Here is a 25,518-nt window from a genome sequence, read left to right as displayed (position 1 = left end):
TCTTGCCCGATCAGTGCAAAGAAGCCTCATGGCTTCTTTCCTCTAACTGACAGAATGGTTATTTTTGTGTTAACTTAATAGAGGTAAAAATGACTTTCACCGTGAGGATTTACCCCATTCTAGGCCAGAGTTCAGTATTGTTTCCTAAAATCCTTTGTCCCGAATGTTTTTTTGTAGTTCTTTTCTCTGTCAGAGTTGAATGTTTGACTCTTGCTTGGGCGTCTATGTGACACCTATTCTCATCTTCTCCTTTCCTGAAACTCCCCGTTAATCCTGTACTGCAGTTCTTGAGGTCACCTGAAGTGGGTGCCGAGCAAGTTGTTTGTGTATTTTTTTCCAAGGGAAACTGCTGCTAACAACATTGAGTGTGAACATAGAATAATTCAATGTGATATCCCTCCTGGCTAATAATCAGAGGCTCGGGCAGACAGCCAGCTTGCCAGAGAAGCATTTATGCAAAAGGAGAGCTGGCGACATGTGTCTTGGGAAGAGTGACATCAGATCTGCTGTCACTATTTAGCAGAGGGAGATAAAACGTGAATGGAGGGGAGTGTGCGGAAAGAAAAGAGGACCAGAGCAAGTCAGGCAGTTTGGGGAAGACACATTTCCCCTCATGGCCGAGCCATCCGTTTGTGCGAATAAGAGACTGCAAGCATAGTGTCCTGGATGGTCTCTGCTTTGTGTATGTGTGTGCGTGTGTGTGTTTAATATTCATCAACAGCCCATCTCCTGGGGCTCAGTGTCACAGCCATTATCCTTCCATCTGAGGCTGGCTGCAGCTTCCTGCAGAGACCAGCAGTGCATCCCCTTAATTGGCTGGCAGGGTCAGCAGCATTGACATGCACGTTCCTACCATCCCCCCCTTCTTGACACCTTCCCATCTCCCCAATATATTTCCTAGAGGCGAAGGTCCAGCAGAACCAGAAGGAATTAGGAATCTTGCCTGAGAAATGAAACCTGCTTCGGGATGCAGCTCCTTAGCCAGAGGCTCGCTCCCAAACCTGGGATAGGCTTAAAGCCTTTGACGGGGTGCCTCCATTGTAAACTGATGGATAAAAAAAAAAGTCTTGGAGTTATTAGGAAGCTGTTGCTCAGCAACGTGGCTGCTAATGATTTCAGTATTTGTAGTATTTACTCATGTTGAGGATTCTGTAGTAGTAAGAAAAACCTTGAGTTATGCTTAAATATGAATACCTACAATCTCCCTGCTCTCTGATACCTCACGCTGTGTGTGATCAAAGTCTCTGAAGAATCTTTTTTCCGAACCTTGGACAGTAATCTCCTGATGGGCATGTTGTGTTGTTTTTGAAACAGTAAAGGAAGAAAAGCCTTTTACTTTTCTAAACAGTCACAAAATACATAAGCAAAACTATAGGATACAACAGTATGCTTTTTGGAAAAGAGGGGTCAATCTTTAAAGGCCGTAATTCCTAATTTTAACTGTACTGTTGGTGACCTTGGTTATTCTGAGAATTGTCTGGGGCATAAAATACAACTTGGGCACATCAGTCAAATAGAAGACTGTGGAAAGATAAGCATGCACAGAGCAAGAGAGAAATTGCAGAGAATCCTTGATGGACAGAGAAGAGCGTGCCAAGGTTGAGGAGTGGAAGAGTGAGTATGGAGAGGGTTGGGGTGTCCTTCAGGAGCACCTGTGCCACAGTCTCTTGTGGCCTGGAGTTGTGGCCCTTTAAGAATAAAAGGCAGGAAGTGATTATCTCCTGGCAGACCTTTTCACACTCTAAAATGGTCCTGCATGGTCCCCAAGCGAGATAATGGCTCCAAATAACAAATAGTATTACCCCACCTAAGGCTGTGTTTCAGCAAGAGTGGTTAAAGGGTAGAAAAAGGACAGTTGACAAGATTGTTTGGAATAGAAAACTAAAAACAAAAAGACCACCTTACTCTTCTCCCTGTTCTTCAACTTTTGGGATTGGAACACTAGAGGCAGGAGTCCTGTCATGTTGTGGCTGACTCCCTGAGGGTAGCCGTGGAGGTCACAAATGCCCTTTGCTTTCTTGCCTGGTTCCACAGACAGGATCCTTTAGGTTCCTTGAGTTTCCATTCTAAATCCACCTGTCTTGAGGGGGAGCTGTTTGGTAGCAAGCCTGCGTCCTAATTAGAAACAGGTGCTGTGCATCTTCTGCCTGGCTGCTCTTGGCAGCCACCTGGACAATGCAGGGTGGGGGGTGAGGAATCCGTATTTTGAAAAAGCAGCCCAGGTATTTCTCACCTGCAACCAGAAGTGGGCACCCCATGGGAGCCGGTTTTGAGTTAGGACCTCCCCAGCTGCTGCTGCCACCGCCCATGCTGGTTTGGGGACTGGTGGCTGCTTGTTCCTGGGGGCTGAGTCATGCTAGCAGGACACACCAGCTCTCTGAAACCCCCACTTATCCAGTGCTAGGGCATCCCCACGGGCATGTGTCCCCTGACTGTGATAAACAAGAAAGCCAGGAAGCAACGTTTAACTACCAAGTTGGGGCCATTGATCTGGTACAGCAGGTCAGCACTTCCCAAGGCTTTATGTTTGGAAACAGTGGATCGGAGTAGTAGTAAGGGTGGATGGAGCCAAAGTAATGTTTTTGAGCAAAGGCAGGACAACAATTTGGAACCAGGTTTTCAGTGTGCATTGATCTTCACAACAAGCCTGTGAGAAAGGGGGAGTGTTTTCCTTTTCCAAGAAGATGCCGGGCATGGAGAGTTAAACTTTTCCTAATTCACAGGAGTATTCTGTAGTGGTAAGTGGAATTTGGGCTTGGATTTGCTTGATAAGAGTCTGTGGCTCTCCTACCATGCTGGTTTACAAATTTACAAGAGTAGAAAGTAGTTGCTTAGTAAGTTGAAAGGTGACGTCCCTTACTTAAAATAGCCTTTGACATAAGACGCACAAGGTCAGAGAATTGAATCAGTATAGAAGTTTACAGAATGATGAGCCTGTTACCCTGTCTGCCCAATCACTAATTACTCTCTTTAAAAGCAATTACTGTTAATTTCTTCCAAACTATATAAAATATACATATATTCACAGACCCAAAAGTATTAGCCCTTCTTTATTTTTTGTACCAGGAGGGTATATTGTGCATATTCAGGCCAGGGGGGTACATGGAAAGCATAGCCAGGCAGTCTGGGCTCTATTGGGGCTCTTTCTATTGTGTTTAAGGCATTGGATTAGTTACACTCTGTGCTTCAGCTTCCTGGTATGTAATGTGGGTTGTTCTGATCAAATTTGATAATGTTAAAGTTTTGGGGTTTTTTAAAGATTTTATTTACTTATTTGACAGAGAGAGAGAAGAGAGAGAGCACAAGCAGAGGGAGCAGCAGAGGGTGAGGGAGAAACAGACTCCCTGCTGAGCAGGGAGACCAAGGCAAGACTTGATCTTAGGACCCTGGGATCTTGACTGACTGAACCACACCCAGGTGCCCCTAATCTGATAATGTTAAGAATGGAGAACAATGCTTGGCACAGAGTAAACTGCTGATTACTCTGCATCTTCCTGGTTTTTTTTTTTTTCTTTTTTTAATTTAAAGTATAGGATTCATGTCTATTTACTTTTTCCCCTAAAAAATAAATTAATTTAGTAAATGTACCAAAAGGTGCCCTTACTGTTGAGTGATGCAAAGACTGGATCACACAGAGCACGCTGGGACTGTGCACTGACCTTAACCATGTATGTGGTGCTTTGTGCTTTTAAAGACAGCTCCCAGGTATGTTTTATTTGATCTTCCAAGCCAGCCTGTGATGTATGTTGGGCAGGTATTATTAATGCATTTTGCAAATAAGGAAACCGAGATCGAACGGACTTGCCCTTAGGTCCCACAGCCTTGCCTAGAGCAGTGGGGAGGCCCAGAAAGCTGTCTCCCTTTGATAACTGGAGATAACCCCATGGGCCACCACCTACCTCAGTAGGTCCTCACCTTCAGCCGAGGAGGGGGTTGGGGTGTTGAGTGTGATTCCCCCAAAGTGGGAGAGGTTTGTTCAGATGCACCCACTCTCTTCTTTTCCTGTGAGGAGTGACACTTCAGGACGGCCCCTAGGATTAGCGATGTACGATGTACCGATGTACTGTGGGTCACTGAACAGATACAGTCAGGAAGGGGTTTTGGTGCAGTTGTGTGGGGAAAAGAGCAGTGAACCGGAAGGCAGGAAGTGTAGTCTCAGTTTTTATTATTTAACCTGATGGCTTGGAATTAGATTCTCTCCAGGTTTACAGATGAGGATTTAGGGCCAAGAGGTGAAGCAATAGTTCCAGGTCATTCAGCTAGTTAAGAGCACAGCCAATAGTTAGCTAAATTAGCTAAGGAGGGCCTGGAATAAAAGAATCTGTAATCGGGACTATCAGAGCCTTTTCTCTAATCCCAGCAACCAGCTTCCAGTGGTTGTGTTCCATGAAACATTTCAGCAGAGTGCTGTCCAATCAAAACATAACGTGAGCCATGTAGGTAATTTTAAATTTTCTAGTGGCCACCTTAAAAAAATTTTTTTTAAGGATTTTATTTATTTATTTGACACACAGAGAGAGGTCACAAGTAGGCAGAGAGGCAACCAGAGAGAGGAGGAAGCAGGCTCCCTGCTAAGCAGAGAGCTAGATGCAGGGCTCGATCCCATGACCCTGGGATCATGACCTGAGCCGGAGGCAGAGGCTTTAACCCACTGAGTTACCCAGGCGCCCCCCAAAATAAATTAATTTTAACAACATATCTTATCAAATCTAATATATCTAAAATATTTCAGCGTGTCATCGAGATAAACATAATTCTGTCTTTCGTGTTGTTTTCACAGTCCAGTATGTTTTTAACACAGCACAGCTCACTTTGGATGAGGCACATTTTGGGGACTCAGCACCCCATGTTCCTCGTGGGTATGTACGGGGCCCCATAGCTCTCAGAGGGTAGGGACTGATGAAAAGCACGTTTTCCAAGTTGTTTTGAAAGACCATGCCTCTTGGCCTTTGTCAACATTTTACTATACATTTTGGCTAAACTCTTTTAGAATGGAGAAACTGGATGAACTGTTTTCATTAGTACCACAGAAAAATCAGTTTTTAAAATCTGTGCTTTAGGCATTGGTGATTTCACATTATAAAACTAATTCATTGTAAAGCTAATTTATTGTATGGACTTTTAAGTGATAAATTCCCTCTGGTACATTTGTGTTTCCTTCTAATGTATTAACTGTTTCACCCCAAAAATTCAAGGAATTAAGAAGTTTTAGTAGGTGCTTTGCTACTTGAGGATTAATGAGTAAGTATTAAAATTTCGGGAAAAAAGTTCATTCAGTGGTATAATATAGTTTGATTTAAATTTGATTTTTCTCACAACTCTTTAGGGGAATTGATTCCCAACAACTTTTTAGGGGAATTGATTCCTTATCTTAATGGCATTTTAAAATCAGTGAGCATGGTAAACATTGAGCAGTTAGAAGAATTGGATTATAGTCTCTGTTCTGGTTATCAATCTAGGGCACATTGGTTAGGTTAGATCTGTTTCATTCCTTACATAACAATATCCAAAGTCACTTCATTTTTTTAAACAAATGAGTTTAGGAAATGGTTGTCCAATATACAACCTTTTATGCTCAGGACTATAGCTCTTTATTCATTATGCTATTTCTTCAGGAAAGTCAAACTCAACTAAGATTATTTTAATTTGGGGCGCCTGAGTGGTTCAGTTGGTTAAGCATCTGCCTTCTGCCTGGGTCGTGATCTCAGAGTCCTGGAATCGAGTCCCATGTCAGGCTCCTGGCTCAGCAGGGAGCTTGTTTCTTACTCTGTCTGTTGCTCCCCCTGCTTTCTCTCTCTCTCTCTCTGAGATAAATAAATAGATAGATAGATAAATTATTTTTTAAAAAAGATTATTTTAATTTACAAAATCTTCCCCTCCTAATAATTTATGGCACCTTTTTAAAAGGACTGGTAACTTGTTCAAAAATTAGAAAAAAATGAAGATATGAACCAGAAACAAAACGAATTGCTAATGGAGACAGCATACAATGAAAATTTGTACACCTGCAGTGGACATGAAGAGTGGACTGGCTGGATAGCCAGACCTCATTTCAAATCCAGTGCTTGCCTGCTCCCCTTTCTTTCTTTCCATTATTGAGGAATAGTTACTGGTTGCTTACTATGGTCAAGGTACTTCTCTTAACCACTTAAGTTTGTAGTTTGCAGTTCCTCTTAAAATAGAAGGAAATGTCTTACTGAGTAGGTACATGTAGTTTTAACAGTTTACCATTAAAAGTAGCTCTAGAAAATAACTAATTTTTAGAATCATTGAATTTAAACATAGAGTTCTTTCTTTATAAAAGTTTTGTTGGGTCCATAATTAGTTGACTTTCTTGGGTGCCTGGGTGGTTCAGTTGGTTAGGTGACTGCCTTTGGCTCAGGTCATGATCCTGGAGCCCCAGGATTGAGTCCCGTATCTGGCTCCGTGCTCAGCAGGGGATCTGCTTTTCCCTCTGACCTTGCCCCTCTCATGCTCTCTCTCTCAAATAAATAAATAAATAAATAAATAAAATCTTTAAAAGAAAAATAGATTGACTTTCTTTCCTTTAAGGAAGGCTTTTCTAATAATTTCAGCCAGAAATCATACTCAGGAAGGACCATGAGCATGGCAGCCCAGGGTACACCTCTGGGCTTCAGCACTTACTGATCCATGGCTTTGGAAAGTCACTCAGCTCATCTCCCTGAGCCTTGGTTTCCCGATTGGTAAAACTGAGGCTGCTATTACCTTGTCAGACACAATTTCCGTGTAAGGAAGTCTTGAAAGTCTCTAGCATGACACGTGGATGGTGCTCAGAATGTTTGCTAAGTGGATAGATAAATAATCGGTTCTGCGATGACTCTCACTGCGTTTGGCTGCCTCTGAAGATTTTTCACTGAATGTAGAATTTACATAGTATCAGTGTGTAAGTGGCTTTAGTCATCTGGCTGATTCTTAAACACAGAGAACAGGGATAGGAATAAAGGAAGTAGGAATGAAAACAAAGGAGGTGGATGAGTTGAGTGGAGCCCCAGCCTTTTGCACCATGAACTGCTGCCTGTCGCATTCTTTGCAGCGGTGCTGAAATACGGAACGGAAATGAAACAGCAGGGCACTGGAATGAGACCCAGTCTGCAGAGGTATGATGAGTTCGGAAAGCTTGCAGAGACTGCAGCCTATTTATAAAACTTTTGTTCTAATAGTAGTATTACCTTTTTATGTCTTTTCCGAAACTGGAGATGAAAAGAAATATTTTCTTCTTAAAATCTTTTCTGAATTACTGTATAGCCAGTGATACTGTAGGTGTGTGTGGGGGGCGGGGGGGTTGGTTAGTGTCTTTCCTGTGAGACTGGGAGGGCCTGTCAGATGAAAGGCCTCCACTGAGCAGTTTTGTGCTGTGGCTCATGTAGGCCCGGTGGTCCTCTTGATGACCCCTTGGTGGAGTTTCCTCTGGGGCACGGGGTTAGGCATGCCCTCACGGTGTATTGGGGACCCTCAGCCAGATCCCGGAGAAGTTCCCAGAGAAAGAGGTGCTAAGTGGAGGTTTCCAAAGGACTCAGTGTGCCGTTTTTTGTGTACGCTCAGTGACTGCCTGAGCGGGAAGGGATTGTTCTTAGTCCTGTTATTCCCCTTCACAGAAACCCTGAGTGGTTCGGCAGCCTGCCTGGGGTTGCAGGGTGAGTGAGGAGCAGAGCTGACTTAAACCCAGGTCCCCCGCTCCTCTTCACCTGTCCCTGAACACTGTTCTGAGCTGGTCTCCTGCCATGGAGTGACCTTCCCGCAACCGCTTCTTTCCTTGTTTCAGATGGTTTTGAAACTGAAAAATTTGAAATTACCAAAGTAAAACATGCTGTTGTACTCAGTTAAAAATGACAGTAAGAACACCCAGAAAAACAGAGATGCCCGAAGAGAAAAGTTCATAATTCCTCATCAGCCATTTAAAATACTGCTCTGGGGGCGCCTGGGTGGCTCAGTGGGTTAAAGCCTCTGCCTTCGGCTCAGGTCATGATCCCAGGGTCCTGGGATCGAGCCCCACATCAGGCTCTCTGCTCGGCAGGGAGCCTGCTTCCTCCTTTCTCTGCCTGCCTCTCTGCCTACTTGTGATCTCTGTTTGTCAAATAAATAAAATCTTTAAAAAAAAAAAAAATCCCATGTTAAAAAAATAAATAAATAAAATAAAATACTGCTCTGCTTTCATCATTAAGAGACCTTACAGGCATCACTCAAACTCCGCACATTTATCCCACTTTTTTTGTTCACTTGTTGCGAAATTTCTCAGTGTGGATGACTGTCATTGATTCAGTAATTCTTCTGTTGATGACTGTGCATGTTAGGGGATTTTATTGCACCACTCTCAAATAATGCTGCAGTAAACATCCATGGCTGTCTGGCTGGTGCCTTTATTCCCATAAGGATAGATTCCCCAAAGTGAGCTGGTTCTAACAGTGTGTGGATACCTACTGTCTGATGACTCTTTTCTCAAAGATTGCTTTGACTTCTCCACCACTCATATTTGTCACCATGAAGGCGATGTTTGTTTTCATTTTCTCCATGTATATTTCATTTACTGTTCATTATACTTTATTGTTTATCTTCTCATTTTGCTACATGGTCAAATTTCTCTACCCATCTCATCATGAACAAGGGGTTCTTTGTTTTTCTGTCCTGGTTGTGGTTACTTTCTCACCTGATGTTTTCAGAGCAGTTATAATTAAACAGTCTGTATTAACACATACAAATTAAATACTGTTTCCTCACCTTGGGTTTTACCTAGATAGGTTAGAATCTTTTTCTTGACTCTTCAGTTATTTTTTACTGTGTATCTTTTTTTTTTTTAAAAAAGATTTTTATTTATTTATTTGACACACAGAGAGAGATCACAAGCAGGCAGAGAGAGAGGCAGGCAGATAGAGAGAGGAGGAAGCAGGCTCCTCACTGAACAGAGAGCCCTATGCGGGGCTGGATCCCAGAACCCTGGGATCATGACCTGAGCCGAAGGCAGACGCTTTACCCACGGAGCCACCCAAGGGCCCCCTGTATATCTTTGAATAAACATTTAAATGACAAATTGTAAGGTCCTAGTCATGTTAACTTGTTAATCTTGTTACATTGTTTCACTTCCCCCTCTCTCATTTTCCATATCATGAGCTCTCTGTCCAGTTACAGCACGACTTTCAAGATTTCCTTAGATTGGGTTTATTGGTTAAGTAATTTTATAGTTCCTGCATGTGCAGAAAAGGGTTTTTGTTTTCCCAGAGAGGTGAAGAACACGGTGGTTGAGCTGCTTCTGTCAGTAGTGACTGTTTAACTGTTCTAGATTCCAGCCTTGCCATCGAGATATCTGATACTAACCTGATTCTTCTTCCTCTGTCAGTCCTCTCTGTTCTGTTGGTTTGAATGACTCTATAATCTTCTGCTGACTCTGACAAGACTGCAGAATAACCTGTAGATAAAGCAAAACCAGGTTGACTATGTACTGCATTAAGGTAGGTAATGACTTTGAGCCTTTCAGAAGAGGGAGGACAGGGATAGGGAATTTATGAAGTTTCTTAGGGTTAGTTTTGAGACATATTGTGCAGTGCAAGGACATGGAGTTAGACTAAATTTTTGATAAAATAATCTAAGACTGGTGGACTAAGTAAGGAGTGGGTTAGTTGAGCTATTTATCAGATGAAGGGGTTTTTGGAAAGTTCTTGAAACAAACAGTAAAATTATGAGAAACCTCATCTTCCTGGGTAAGAGTTTGTTGAAATAGTGAAGTCATGTTAATGCAGATACTAGGATGTATGGTTGCAGATGATTTTTCTTCTCAGTTTAAATATTTCACAAGCCTAGCCAGATGCCTTTTGTTTCCTCATTAATGTTGTCTGAGCTTGCTTGGGAGCCCTTATCCCTTCGTTCAGAGATTTTCATTTGTTTTGTCACCTCCCTCTTTCCCTTCTAATTATTTCTTCTCCATTTGTTACTGTTTCACCTCCGGGAAGACTTGTTTTCTGCACGTTCTGTTTTCTGATTATGTCTTCCATATCTCATAGTTTTACTTAAAATGTTTGATCTTTGAGGACACTGAATGTTCTTAATAGTGGCCATGCCTTTCCATTTGTCTGTTGAAATTTTAATTTTAGAAGTCATGTTATTTGGTTTTAGAAAGCCTTTTGTGTGTGTGTTTTAGTAGTATCTTCTTCATAGTCCCCATTGCTTTCCCTGCTCCCCGCCCTGATTTTCTTTCGTCTTTTTCATTCTCAATGTTTGTTCTGGTTATTCATTTTAGTTTTCCTTGTTGAAGTGGCTGAGACCTCTTACATGGGTTGTAACTGTTCTTGATGTCTTTTAATGAGTTCTTCCTAGCAGGCTAAGAGGACTCTTGGGCAGTGGTAAATCATCAAATACTGGAAGAAATAAGTGTATTTGTTATCATGGATAAGTAGAAGCCACTAAACTGGGACCCATCAGTTGAGGAATGGAGAGGAGACTAGTTGGTCTTTAGGAGCAGTTTAGCTCACCTGGATAGTGACCCTTGAGGTCTGTTGGTGTCACTAGCTTCGGATAGCCTAAGGACCAGCCACAGTGTCTTCCCAAGTACAACCAACTTTGATTTCTGACCAGGCCACTTTAAAATCTGTGGTTAATTCAGGTGGGTCCTTTGTCTATGAAATGGGGAAAGTACTCTTAAAATGCCTAGGAGTTTCAAGAGCACACTGGCTTCAGACCCGTTCTCTAGCCAGTCCAGTATGAGAGCATTTTGGAGCATAGGTTGCTCGATCTAGACAGCCTGGGTTTTAATCCTGCCTCTGTCATTTATTGTCTGTGTGTTCTTGGGAAAATAACTTAACACTTGGGTTCCAGTGATCTTATCTTTAAAATGAGGAAAAGAAGGGCACCTGGGTGGCCCAGTTAGTTAAGGGGACAACTCTTGGTTTCGACTAAGTCACTATCTCAGGGTCATGAGATCAAAGCCCGCCTCCAGCTCTGTGCTAGCAGAGAATAGCTTCTCTCCTCCCTCTCTCTCTGTCCCTCCCCCAACTCTCAGTCTCTCAAATAAATAAACAAATCTTTAAAATGAGGAAAAAGTGATACCTATTTCCTTAAGCTGATGTGAAAATTAAATGAATGGTCACATTATGGAAAGATACAGTGCTCTTAGAATGTTGCCTGGCACACAGAAATAGTAAGTGTTAGCTATTATTATCTCCAACTCATAGGGCTGCTGTGAGCTAAGTGAGTTAGTGTATGTAAACTACTAATATGTACCAGTAAATGTTAGTATTACCAATTTTATTATTTTATGGGACTCTGATTTACGTGACCTTGAAATATTATGACATAATGAAAATATTACCAAAGCCTCACTTAATCTCTTAAACTTGGAATTTCCCCCCAAATAAAGGAATTTCATCAAAAAAATCACGTAATTGGAAAGTTGGGAACCTGAGTGCTTATGCTACAGCCACACTTTTGGCTGCTATACCTGGCAAAGACAAAACAACCCCCCCCAAACCCTAAATATCTTTATTTCATATCAGTTGAAAACCCTGTGCATTGGAACATCAGCAGATTTTAGCAACTACTGTGCTGGTTTTTTTTTTTTTTTTTTTAATATGTGTTGTTATATTTCAAAAAGCTCTTTTTATTTTGAGAAAAAGGTATCCTCCAAGTATTGCTTTATCTGTGGTGTATTAGTGCCACAGTAGAAATCTTCCCCAAATCAGTAACTTGAAGATGACATTAGATGTTATAAACACTAAAATAGCTAAAAATCATCATGGTATACTGTTAATTCAGGAGAGACCATTGTGCCAAATAATACAGATAATCAGTATTTTTTTTTTTATAAAACAAACTAGTAATTTTGGCAGTTACTGTAGATTTATGTGCCCTAAGAGCATTCCTTGCTTTTCTTTTATTCCTGGGAGAAAATGAGTTTTGGATGATGGGATCCCTTAAGGAATGTGTCCCTTGCACAAGATGTTTGCCTTGGTCATTGTGTTGCTACAAAGAAGGTAGGAAGAAAAAGCAGGTCAGAAACGTGCCTTGTGGTTGTCATCTTCTCACGGTCTCTTGATTTCCACCCCCACAGTGCCTCATGCCATCCATCTTCTGGTCCTTTCTTGTAGGTTTTGATTCCTCTGGTCATGCTATCACCTCTGTTCCCAAGCTTTTTGACCCATCTCTTCATCTAGCACCCTGATGCAATCTGACTCATGATTATGAGTTTCCTTTGCATCCATCCTGTTACTAGTGAGATGTCTATGTGATCTATAACTTTTCCTTTCAGAACCTCAGGAAATTCAAGGTCACTTTAGCTTTTCTGATAGTGTTAATGTAGGGGTACTACTGGGAGGACCACACAGGCCAGGGAATTCCAGGTACTTAGAACCTGAAGAGCTCATTCCCATGGAACAGGGTAGCTGAGGGGATGCCCCTGCTGATTTTTGCTTGGTGCTTCAGGTTGCTAGAGAAGGCATTTGTAACATTTCCTGCCTTGTCCTCTTACTGTCAACTAGTGAGTGAAACATGGTCTTTCAGTTTGTGGTCTCTGTGTTAAGTGCTTATGGGCAAATACAGATTGAGCAAGCAACTTGTTCTATCCCTACTTGACCCTGGACTCAGACTTGTCTCCTTCAGCCTCTCTGCCTCCAGGGCTCTTATCTTTCAGGAGAGATAACCTGACTTCCCAGGCTATTTCCAGAGAATTGACAGGAGGAAAATAGACTCCTAACAGGATGACCGGCCAATCTCTTGCTCCAAGACTGCTGCAATTCTGAAGAATTCTTCTATAGGAAAAATATTTTAACAAAAGAAAAAGAGTAAGAATAGTTGTAATGTTAAAATGACTTATGTGACATGTTTCTTGGGTCACTCTGGGAACTTTTAAGGGGAAATTAGAAAGTGTCATAACATGGTGTATTTGAGTGGAATTCTGTGCTAGGTTGTAGGACAGACCATGGGCTAGTGACATGTAAGGCATTCACAACCTTACCCCTCCCATTACCCCCCTCAACATTTCTCCCTCCCCCTTATCCTGAAGAAAAGGACTAAGAGCCAAGAAAGTGTGGGAAGAAGGCACTGTGGGACCAAGAAGTTCTGGGGGGTGGAAGAATGACAGGCTTGCAGCTTTGGGGGGCCTTGAATGGGAGAGGATAAGATCTTTTCTTGAACTTTTTATTTGGAAATAATTTCAAACTTAAGAAGTTGCAAGAGCAATGTAGAGAACTCTTGCATATCCTTCACGCGCAAATGCAGGGGTTAAAATTTTACCATGTAAACTTTATCATTATTTTTTTCCTGTCTAACTGAATTATTTGTAGGTTGAAAACCTGAGACTCGTTACCCCTGAGTGTTTTAGTGCTTATTATCTACAGACAAATACCCACTACTACATGATCAGGGCACAACTGTTAGCATGAGGAAATGAGATGCAGGCTGGCCGTCCAGTCCACCATCCCCACTTGACTGTTGTCTGTTTTCCCAGTTTTGTCCTTCGGAGCAAAATAATCCAATCCAGATTTACTCATAGAATTTTATTAGAATATTGTTTATGTTTCCTTTCAATCTAGAACATTTAATTCTTTCATGACCTCACTATTTTTCAGGAGACTAAAGCTTGAGTATTTGTACAGTGTCTCTCAATTTGGGCTTGTCTGATGCCGCCTCCTTATTAACTCAGGATATGAAGTACTTTGGGCAGGAAGAATGTGGAAGTGGTACTGCCTGTGTGTTGGTCACGTCCTTTCAGGTGGTACATGATATCAGCGTGGCCCACTACTGGTAAAACTCAATCTGCTGATTTGGTTAAGGTTTTTCCACTGCGAAGTTTATTTTATCCTTTGTAGTGAATAAGTATTTTGTGGGGAGATATTCTAAGACCTGGTAAATATCCCATTCCTCTGACTTTTCACCCATGTGTTTTAGCATTACTGATGGTTCTTGACTGAATCAGTTATAACAGTGATGATTACCATCTAATTCTGTTATTCCTGTTGGATGTTGATGAATTGGCATTTTACCGTAAGGAAGCACTTTCTCTTCTATTTATTCATATATATATATTTATATTAAATATTCCTCTTGGGGTTATAATCCACTCCTTTCCTTTATTTTGTTGTTTATATTGTCCAAGATTTCACCAGAGTCCCTTCAAGTTAGCTCCTGTGTTCTTTTGAAAGGACCCCATTACATCTTTCCTTTTCTGTACAAAAATTATTTGGGGCTCTTTACTTTCCTGTTTTAGCCTCAAATTCCTCTATTTTCTAGGTGGAGGATAATGGTATTTAGAAATCCAAGATGTGGGCACTAGGTGTGGTCTTGGCTACTGAGATAGCATTGCTTCCGTAACCTCTTGGCAGGCAGCCTTAGAAGACTGAAGTATGTATGTGTATAAAAACTTATATTTATCTAAATACATTCGAACAGATACTCAAACCAGTACCTCCACATCCAAAGCGCACATTCATTCTTGTTTTCTCCTTTCCCACATGTGTTACTCCCTTCTCTAACTAGAGAAACCCAGCTCCTCTTTTTCTTGATAAATGTACATCATACTTCATTCCTCACCATGTAACCAGTCCCCCAACTTTGCATGGCCACTGCCTTCCTCAGCAGCCATCCTGGCGTGTCTGACTCAACCTCCTACCCCATCAATTGACCCCTTGCCCAGCCCTGAGTCTACTGTCCATCTCTAATGAATACTCAGGAAGAGGAAGAGGCACTTGCGGCTTTTCAGCTGAAATTTTCAGTTACTCAGGCAAGAAGGAAGAGAGGGCAGGACTGATTTGTTGGCCTTCTCTAATTGTTGGGGAGATGAAAGCAACAATCATCATTCATGTGGGACTGTGCATTTTAAATCTGATTCCGCTCTTGCCACTGAGCTTTGGACTCACAGCTGCATGTGTCTCAGTTGTAATGGAGTTATCATCTGACAAAAGAAAAGGTGACCGGCTCTCCCGAGCACATACTGTGTTTTGTGTGAGGGAGTTTAGGTTTTGCAGCACTTTATTCACTTCCTTATAATTCCATTTTTTGTAAATGTAAGCATTTTTGCATTATACGGATGGATATTGTACAAGATAAAGAAACAAATTCCTGTTCCCAACCCCAACAAGAATTCCTGCAAAATAAGGGCTCGATCACGATAATATATTGAAACAAACACAGGAATCTGGGAACATGTGCTGTGTCTTACCCAAAGGGAGCACCACTCAGGAAAAAGAAACATTGGTAACAAATGGGAATTTCTAGTTAAGGAAACCAAATATTTATTATGTTAACAATGGAGACTCTTAAGATTTCTAGATAACAAGCTAGTGCCATGATAGGCAGGAACAAGCTTTGAGGTAAGCCAGAAACAAAGGTGACAGGAAGAGCTCCAGTGCTGGGAGTTTAAAGGTGGCTACACAACAGCTAGTAACCAGGAGTTTTTGAAGCTTTCCTCTCTAAGGTATGTGTTTTACCTGTCTAGCTTGTAATGGGATGACAGAAGAAGTAATAAACAGTGTTGTTGGGGGTAGGCTTTGACTATTCATAGAGATCTGCATTTCTAGGGGGAGAACAACTGAGTTTACCATTGTCTAATTATTTGTGGTTATTTAGTTGTATAATAAACTACCTAAAACTGAGTAGCTTGAGACAACAGCCACTTAATTATGTCTCATGTTTTATAGGTCACAACATTGAGCAAGGCTTAGCTGGGCAGTTTTTCTCCATGTGGTGTTGCCCAGGGACACTTGGTATTGATCATACATACCATTGTGCTGTTCTGGATGTCTTCATTCACAGGCCTGGGGTCTTGGCAGGACATCTGAAAGGTGGGGCCCAGTCAGGTTCTCTCCAGATGGTCTCTTGAGCTGGGCAGTTACACTTCTTTCATGGTAGTTCAAGTGTTCCAGGAACCATCGGTGAAGCAGTTAGTTGTTTTAAAAGCTACCTTGGAACTGGCTTAGTGACACTTACACAATACTGTATCGGTGGAAGCAGTCATAGGCTTGGCCAGAATCAAGGAGGAGAATTAGTCCTATGTCTTGATGGGAAGAGAGTCAACAAGTTGGCAGCAATCTTCACTGAACCATACCTGGAAAAAACAGTATGAGATGAACAAATTTTTATTTTTATTTTTATTTTTTTTAAGACTTAAAGATTTTATTTATTTGATAGAGCGAGTGAGCATGAACAGCCAGAGGGAGAAGCAGACTCCCTGCCAAGTAGGGAGCCTGGTGCAGGGCTTGATCCCAGGACTCTGAGCTCAAGAACTGAGCCGAAGGCAGAGGCTTAATTGACTGAGACACCGAGGTGCCCTGAGATGAACAGATTTTTTTTTTTTTTTTAAGATTTTATTTATTTATTTATTTGAAAGAGAGATCACAAGTAGGCAGAGAGGCAGGCAGAGAGAGAGAGAGGAGGAAGCAGGCTCCCTGCTGAGCAGAGAGCCCGACGTGGGGCTCGATCGCAGGACCCTGGGATCATGACCTGAGCCAAAGGCAGAGGCTTAGCCCTCTGAGTCACCCAGGTGCCCCGAGATGAACAGATTTTTAAAACTTAAACCTTCTGGGGCGCCTGGGTGGCTCCGTCAGTTAAGCATCTGCCTTCAGCACAGGTCGTGATCTCAGGGTCCTGGGCTCAAGCCCTGAATTGGGCTCCCTGCTTATCAGGGAATCTGCTTCTCCTTCTCCCTCTGCCCCTCCCCTTTGCATTCACGTGCTCTCTCTCTCTCAAATAAATAAAACCTTTAAAAAAAGGAGAGGAAAAAACCCTAAACCTTTTATATAAAATATGATATTGTTTTTAGTTTTGAATTTATAGTTGCTAATAATGAGCAGTATAGGGACACCTGGGTTCCTCAGTTGGTTAGGCATCTGACTCTTGATCTCAGGTGAGGTCTTCATCTCAGAGTCAGGAGCTCAAGCCCACATTGGGCACCATGCTGGGTGTGGAGCCTACTTAAAATAATAAACAGTACAGTTAAAGTTTTGAAATCATCTTTTCATCATTCAAGTTTAAATGATTATATATTTTTAAAGATTTTATTTATTTATTTATCAGAGAGAGAGCGAAAGAGCGAGCACAGGCAGGCAGAGGCAGGCAGAGGCAGAGGGAGAAGCAGGCTCCCCATTGAGCACAGAGCCTGATGTGGGACTTGATCCCAGGACCCTGGGATCATGACCGGAGCTGAAGGCAGCCGCTTAACCAACTGAGCCACCCAGGCATCCCTAAATGATTATATCTTAAGAGAGAGATTATATTTGTAAAACAGATCTTTGGCTTAACATGTTCTCCTCTACAAGGCTTATGACCTTTAAAATATCATCACTTAAATGTCCTAAATCAAGATTATTAATAAATTCTCAGGGATTTTATTTTGAAGATATATAATCCATTTTTCCTTTTTGTTAAAATAAAGTCTTGGATTGTGAAATGTCTTATATTACCTGATATTTTGTTGTTGATTTTACTCTGATCTGTAATGAATAGAATAAGTTAATAGGGTTTCTGTTCCATTCTGTTCATTATAGATCAGAGGTTAAATTTCAGATCAGATTTACAGAAGAATTGCAAACAATAAGAGAGTTCCTGAATGCTCTTCGCTTAGCTTCCTCTAATGTTAACATCGTACGTAATCATGTTATATTTGTCAAAACCGGGAAATAATACAGCCAATTCATTGTACTAGTAACCAAACTATGGATTATTTTTGGATTTCAAGTTTTTCCACGAGTGCCCTCTTGTTGGTCCCAGAAACTAATTCAGGATACCATACTATATTTAGGAAAATTATTTTTTGGGATTTATAACATCCATGAATTTAAAACATTTAGAAGATGTCCAAGACATATAGGAGAAAGATAAAAAATTGACTTGTGTTGCAGACATTTCTGTTTATTGGCACTGAATTTTTATTTATTTATTTATTTATTTATTTATTTATTATTTTTTATTTTTTAAAAAAGACTTTATTTATTTGACAGAGAGAGATCACAGTAGACAGAGAGGCAGGCAGAGAGAGAGAAGCAGCCTCCCTGCTGAGCAGAGAGCCCGATGCGGGACTCGATCCTAGGACCCTGAGATCATGACCTGAGCCGAAGGCAGTGGCTTAATCCACTGAGCCACCCAGACGCCCGATACTGAATTTTTTAATGCATGTTGGATGAAACTAAAGAGTATGTTTTACATATAGTTTTGAAAATAGGTCTCTATTGTGGAGATTCTAATTCCTTTTGGTGAAGAATGCTGCTTTCTATTATTTGATCTCTGACCTTCCTTGTGTACTGCTTCATTTTTTCTTTTAGTTTTATTTTGTTACTGACGAGATTTGTTGTGAACTCATGTTCTAACAAGATCCGTAAGAGACAGAGGCAGATGTTTGTACAGTGGCAATCATGTGCCATTGGTTTTATTCCTAGAACTTCAGTAGCTAGCCCTGTGACCTGTGAGCAGCTCACTCATCTAGTGGATCCCAGTGTCTCATCTATAAGCTGAAGAAGGTTTTATAAGTCCCCCCAAATATCTGAGACTCAGGAACACAATCTGTTTCATAATATGTGTCATCAATAATGCACCCTTATTACTATGGTGAGGCAGTTCTCAAGCTTTTTCTGTCTCAGAATTTCCTTACATGCTTTAGAATTCCTGAGGACCAGGGCACCAGGGTGGCTCAGGCGGTTAAGAGTCTGACTCTTGATTTTGGCTCAGGTCATGATCTCAAGGTCTTGGAATAAGGCCCTGAGTCAGGCTTTGCACTCAAGGGGCAGTCTGCTTGAAACACTTTTCCTCTCTCTCTGCCCCTCCCCTTTCTTGTGCATGCATTCTCTCTCTCTCTCTCTCTCTTTCATTCTCGTTCTTTCTCTCTCAAATAAATACATAAATCTTAAATAAATAAAATTACTTAGGACCTCAAAGAACTTTTGTCTATGAGGGTTTTATCTATGTATATTTACAGTATTGTAAGTTAAAGCTAAGAAATAAAACTAATTCATTTTAAAAATTGCATTACATGTCAATGTAAATTTTTTTTTAAAGATTTTATTTATTTGAGAGAGAGAAAGAGAGAGCACAAGCAGAGGGGAGGAGCAGAGAGAGAGGGAGAAGCAGACTCCCTGCTGAGTAGGGAGCCTGATTCGATGAGGATCTCCATCCTGAGACTCTTGGATCGTGACCTGAGCTGAAGGCACGCACTCAACTGACTGAGCCACCTAGGTGTCCTCAGTGTAAATATTTTTATAGAAATAGTTGTATTTTCCAAAATGAGACAATTTTAGATGAGGAGAGTGACCTTTTTTTTTAAAAAAATATTTTTGAAAGTTTAAGACCTCTTTTAATAGAAAATAGCTGATCCTCACATCTGCTGTCTATACTGTCTATTGTGAAATCCTTTGCCCTGTAACCTCTGGAAAGCTGTATACTTGTGAGAGAGAAAAGATGATAAATATCAAAATATTCAGGATACAGCTTTGACCTCATGGACTGCTGGATACATCTTTAGGTCTTTCCAGGGATCCTCAGACCATGGTTTGAGAACCAGTTATGTAAGAGCATGAACTCAAGAGTTTTAGGTCTGATATTTCTGGGTCAGAGTCCTACCTTAACCACTTATTTCTGTGTGACTGTAACCAAACTGCTTATCCTTTCCCAATGTCTGCAATCTCATTTGTAAAATGGAAATAAAAACGCTAAGCTTACATGGCTCTTGTGGAGATTAAATGGAATAGAGTATATGAAAGTGTCTAGCATAGTCATGTAAATACAGATGTTCAAGATTTGTTCTCTGTTCATTGTTGTAATTTATTTATTCCATTGTTGTAATTTAGACTGTTACAGCAAAGATGAGTTGAGCAGAGGAAGAACATCATGAAGCATATAACCAGTTTAGAGACAAAAATTGGGGAGTGAGATATAGTAGATTGTGTGCAAGGATGGCTGCCAGTGATCCTTCCTTGTTATTCTTCTTATTAAGAGATGGCATCTGTTTCCCCTCCCTTTCCATCTCGGATGACTTGCTTTGACTGACAGAGTGTAGCACGAGGGAGGCTGTGCTAGGTGTGGGCCTTAAGAAACCTGGCAGCTTCACTCTTGTGGTCTCAGAGCCCTCAGTCACCATGGGAGACTACGCTTCTGAAGAGAGAGGCTCTAGATGATGAGAAACAATGAAGGGAAGGAGAGAGGCCAAGCCAGCCTCTTACCCCAGGTGAGGTGTCCATATATGAATGAAGCCGTCTTGGGTTCTTGTGCTCAAGTGCACCTCTCTCGCCAACACCAGATGGAACAGATGCCATCTTTCCCTTCTGAACCCTACCCAGATTGCAGAATCAAGAGCAAATTGTTGTTGCTTCAAGCCACTAAGTTTTGAGATGATTTGTTACACAGCAATAGATGGCTGAAACATTAGATAAGTCTGAGAAAAATGTGTCTGTGTGAGCACACTTTTTTTTTTTTAAAGGTTTTATTTATTGAGAGAGAGTGAGAAAGCAAGCACAAGCAGGGGGTAGGGTCAGAGGGAGAAGGAGAAGTAGGCTCCATCTCAGGACCCTGGGATCATGACCCGAGTGAGCCAAAGGCAGACGCTTAACCAACTGAGCCACCCTGGCGCCCCTAAACTTCTATATATGAAAAATATAGACAGCACCTTGAAAAGCAAACATTTTAGTTTTTATTTTAAATGACTAAAAGAGGGTTTCTTTTATAGATTCCTCACCTAGAGGATAAAGGTAACTTAGTCAAAAACCATCAGATGGTGGTTAACAATACTTGTTCTGAGAAGTAGTTACTATTGGTGCCTGAAGAATCTCTCCTTTGTGCTCCTCCTTTGCTTTATCCTAACAGGTCTGAGCTGGGAAAAAAAAAAAAGTAACGTGATTTATGTTTTCCCACAGGACTTGGAATCTATTATGTTAAAAACACTAAATAAAAATATAGTGCATTTTTTTTTTTTTTTTTTTTTTTTTTTTTTTTTTTTAAGATTTTATTTATTTATTTGACAGACAGAGATCACAAGTAGGCAGAGAGGCAGGCAGAGAGAGAGGAGGAAGCAGGCTCCCTGCTGAGCAGAGAGCCCGATGCGGGGCTCGATCCCAGGACTCTGGGATCATGACCTGAGCCGAAGGCAGAGGCTTTAACCCACTGAGCCACCCAGGCACCCCAATATAGTGCATTTTTAAAGGCATAACCTTAAGGAAATTTTTAAAGGGTTCTTTTCCTCTTTGTGAAGGAGTAAACTGTCTGAACTGTAATAGTTATCATTCTGTGCAGCTGGCAAAAACCTGCCTTTCTGGTTTGTAATGTCGTGTTAATCTGCAAAGGTGTTATTACTCATTCGAAAAATTCTTTGTTCTGGTTGAAAGCCTCACTGACGGTATTTTCAAATAAACTTGTCCTATTTGGGAATATTTCTCAAGATTATAAGCTTCTTGAAGCTCTGTTCTTTCCAAAATGCTGCTAGTGTGTCAGTAATAAAAGTAATCTATCTCTATTTGCTTAGATTTACGTGGTATCTAATTCACAATCCAGAAATATGTCACAGGCATTTACTCTCATTGAAAAGTAAATTAATATCTTGTAACATTAAATGAGTTTTTTCTGAGTGGAGTTGGAAAAAACTCAGATACTTCTTTCTTGATTTTCTTCTTACTGCTTCGTATCTACTCTCTTTTGATTTCCTTATGATAGCAAACAAAAATACGTCAGGGGGTACTTGGGTGACTCAGTGGGTTAAACCTCTGCCTTTGGCTCAGGTCATGATCCCAGGGTCCTGGGATCGAGCCCCACATCAGGCTCTCTGCTCCGTGGGGAGCCTGCTTCCTCCTCTCTCTCTGCCTGCCTTTCTGCCTACTTGTGATCTCTGTCAAATAAATAAATAAAATCTTAAAAAAAAATGTCAGATTTATTTTATTGCCCAAGGAAAACTATCTATCTCTGTATAAAGATTATCTTTAAACTTAAAATGAAACTAACCTATCTGACTTAGAAGTGAAGGCCCATGTCTCATGTTTTAAGGACTTGGGGGCATGTAGCCTCAACACTGGAACATAATGGTCTGTAATGATTAGAGCTAGCTCCCCAAGGAGCTTGGGAGGAATTTGGATTGAAAGATCTTAAAGTAGCGTTTTTGAAGGGGGGGAGGAACAGAGAGTATGAATTGTTTAGAAATGTTGTCAAGAAATTGACAGTGAAACACCATATCCCTATTTTGTCTCCAGGCATCTTCCTTACTTAATACTCACAGCAATCAACCAGATCCACAAAACAATTACTCTATGAACAATAACAAGTAATGACTAGTTCTTACTTGGCATACCTTTTCTTTTAAAACACATTTTAATGCAAGTAAAATGCATGCAGAGTAACCAGTCAAATGCATAAAAATGCTCCTAATGATAACCAGGTCCTTCTTTGTCTCACTTTCTAGAAGTTTCTTAGTCACTCCATAGCCCCAGAACTTCTCCAGGGTTCTCATAGGGAAGTGAACTGCTTCCCCCATTGAGGTTCTTTCTGTTACAGTCTGGGGTGCATCTTGTTCTGTGGCATTTGTTAGCATGCTTTTTCCATCTTCTGGAGATTAATCATTTGCTTACATGTACTGTAAAATTCAAATACTTGAATTGTGCATATACAATAAATATTTGAATATACTCAATTTGGATATACTCAATAAATATGTGAAGTCATATGTTTCTTTCATTATATCCTCAATGGTATTATCCTTTTCTAGTAATATATCCTGTGGTTGGCCTGTTCCTTGCCTAGTACACTTCTCAATCTTACTTTGGCTCTCATGTCCATTCTCTGTCCCTTCTTCATTTCTTTATTCAAGGATGATTTCCTCTGAACTTGACTATCAATCTGAACTGAAAAATACAGCCCACAGCAATCTCTGTGAAGAATCCACGTGAAGAGTGCAATTTTCCATAAGCGTAGGAGGCATAAATAATGGGATACAAATTGGGGACAGGGTGATTGGAAGGGGCTGGTTAGGGCAGGACTGGCAGAAATGCAGGCTGGTGATGTGTACCCCCAACCCCAGTAGCTAATTGACTGATGGAGCCCATGGTTTCTGAGTCTTGTCATGAGAAATGAGAAGTGAAGAAGTTTTCATGGACAAATGTGCTTGAAGTAGGGACAGAAATACAATATTTCTGAGGTTCCTCTAACTCGGCTCCAGGTTCATGTATACAACATAACAGAAATCTGTTGAGGGAATCATGAGATCCCATGTTTTTTCTTAAGTAGATCTGGATTCATTGCGGAACACTGCATGTTTTCCTTGTGGTTTCTCCATAAAGGATAACAAGGAGCTAAAGGATGATATTTATAAAGAATTTTCCGTACCTGGGGCACCTGGGTGGCTCAGTGTGTTAGGCCTCTGCCTTTGCCTCAGGTCATGGTCTCAGGGTCCTGGGATCGAGCCCCGCATTGGGGTCTCTGCTCAGCAGAGAGCCTGCTTCCCCTCTCTCTCTGCCTGCCTTCCTGCCTACTTGGGATCTCTCTCTCTCTCTGTGTGTTATATATATAAAATCTTTGAAAAAAAATTTTTTTTCCGTACCAGATTCTGTATAAATAAAAAGCTGTTGTAGAAGATCGACAGACTCTGCTCTGGTATTTTTGGAGTGATAGTTTTGGAGAATGGTGATTCCCTTCTGGGCATGAAACTTCTGCTATTTTCATATACTTTGCAAACTGCTAAGTTGGTTTTCTAAGCTTGCTTTTGTGTGTATTCTTCATGAGTAGGCTATTATTTACCATTTATAAATAGATTATATGTATAAAGAAGCTAACATTTCTTGTGGAATTATAGGCATAAAGTGTTTTTCATAATGATACCCTTGATTTATATATATGTTTATGTGTATATATATACTTGTATTTCCCTCCCCCCCCAAATTCTACCCCATCTCAGTGCTGAAATTTCAAGCAGAACTCATTCCTCTTCTGTTCATGAGGCACTTTTCCATCTGCTTGGGACAGAGGAATTAGGTGGAGTTATGTGGTTCTACTTGTTCTAGTTACTCTATCTGTTCCTGTCTGTGTCTGGGTAGGAAAGTGGATCCAGGGGAGGGATTAGATTGAAATGGAACACTAGGCTCATATGTCAGCCTTCCAGAAGTATTTTCAAGTAAGAGGAAAGCTAGGCATGTGTACCCACAGCAGCCTGGACAGTAAGAAAGGTGGATCTCAATCAGCCAGAAATTATTTAAAAAAAAAAAAAATTCCTGAGGCAAAAGGCAAATGTGAAACAACTCTAGGTGAAAACTAAAGTAGGTGAAACAATTGGTGAAAACTGTGGTTCTGGGCAGAACCACAGGAGGGAGGTGGTGATGGGTGAAGGTTGGCTCCATGCTTAGTGATTGTGGCTGTACTGGGATTAGGAGAGTACAGACCCACCATCAGGGTAGCACCATAGAGACTGTGAGATAAAACCAGTGTCTTTCAGTGAACTTTTTTGGTTACTTCATCAGAGTCATCTGTTACTGTTGGCAACCAAGAGGTCTGCCTGTTGCACTTCCATCCCTAGGATAAACTGTTGGTATTCATGATATTTTGAGTATACCATTGGACCCAATTTTCTGCATTCCTAGGATTTTTACCGAGGACCCTGGCATGGCTCTTAGGTCCAAACGTACACAATTAGTGTTCCTGTGGGCAAGGGAAGGGAAGCCAGTGGATTGCCTGGCTGCTTCCCTTTAGTACCTCAAGGATGCTGGGAAACCTGGGTTAGGAATCAGTCATCACTGTACCCTGTCCCATTTGATTTCACCTCTGCATGCCTCTGCTGTTGGACACCCTACCATAATGGGAGCCATTGTCATGAATGAATTCTCAGGTCTTCATCTGTCTTTGTATCACTTGCTCAGAAGTCAGAGTTCTTGGCTGAAACCAGATCATGTGTTATGTCTCAGCTGCCAGGAGTTGGGGTATGGAGTCTGTTTCCTGCCTCTAGGAAGATGCGCAGGGTGGGGGATTCTTTCCAAGTAGGGAGGGGGTTTGATCGTACATACCTAGAACAAAAGAACTAAACTAGAAAATTCTTCATGAAGAATATTTGACATTAGAAAGTCTTTTAATATAACTCATAGATGATTACATCATTTTTGTCCTTTCAGACTCCCATAAATGACTTGATAAAATTATCACCCACTCTTCGGGCACCTGGGTAGCTCAGTTGGTTGAGCCTTTGGCTCAGATCATGATCCTGGGCTTCCAGGATCAAGTCCTGCATCAGGCTCCCAGCAACTTGGGGAGTCTGCTTCTCCCTCTGACCTTCTCCTCTCTAATCCTCTCTCTCACTCATTCTTCCTCAAATAAATAAATAAAATCTTTAAAAAAAATTATCATCCACTCTTAATTAAAAAATCAAAACAGATTAAAACAAAACAAAAACAAAAAACCCAAAAAGTAGAAATAAAAGGAACCTTCTATTTGATAAAGAGGTACAAGGGGTACAGAGCAGCCAGTATACTTAGTGATGAGATTTTAGAAGCAATTATGTTAAAGTTATGAAGAAGATTAGGATCATGTTCTCACAACTACCAGTCATCCTTCGGTTGAGGCCCCAACTAA

The 25,518-nt window shown here is 41.1% G+C and overlaps 1 protein-coding gene across 3 annotated transcripts in view; it reads left to right on the top strand.

Moving 5' to 3' along the window:
* Window positions 1-25,518, top strand: part of EPB41L4A (erythrocyte membrane protein band 4.1 like 4A) — a 255,958-nt gene that overhangs the window by 75,629 nt on the left and 154,811 nt on the right. Inside the window, exon 1 of one of the 3 annotated variants that reach the window (XM_059175657.1) lies at window positions 9,257-9,464. The exons of the other annotated variants lie outside the window; for them this stretch is intronic. Coding sequence (XP_059031640.1) covers window positions 9,450-9,464 — 15 coding nt within the window. The 5' untranslated portion in view covers window positions 9,257-9,449. Of the gene's footprint in view, window positions 1-9,256; window positions 9,465-25,518 lie in introns of those variants that run through there. 3 annotated transcript variants of the gene reach the window in all.

This window comes from Mustela lutreola, chromosome 5, assembly GCF_030435805.1.
Source record: "Mustela lutreola isolate mMusLut2 chromosome 5, mMusLut2.pri, whole genome shotgun sequence".
In the NCBI taxonomy this organism is placed as follows: Eukaryota; Metazoa; Chordata; class Mammalia; order Carnivora; family Mustelidae; genus Mustela; species Mustela lutreola.
The sequence above is the reverse complement of the archived record's forward strand: the minus strand, read 5'-3'. Positions and strand labels throughout refer to the sequence as shown.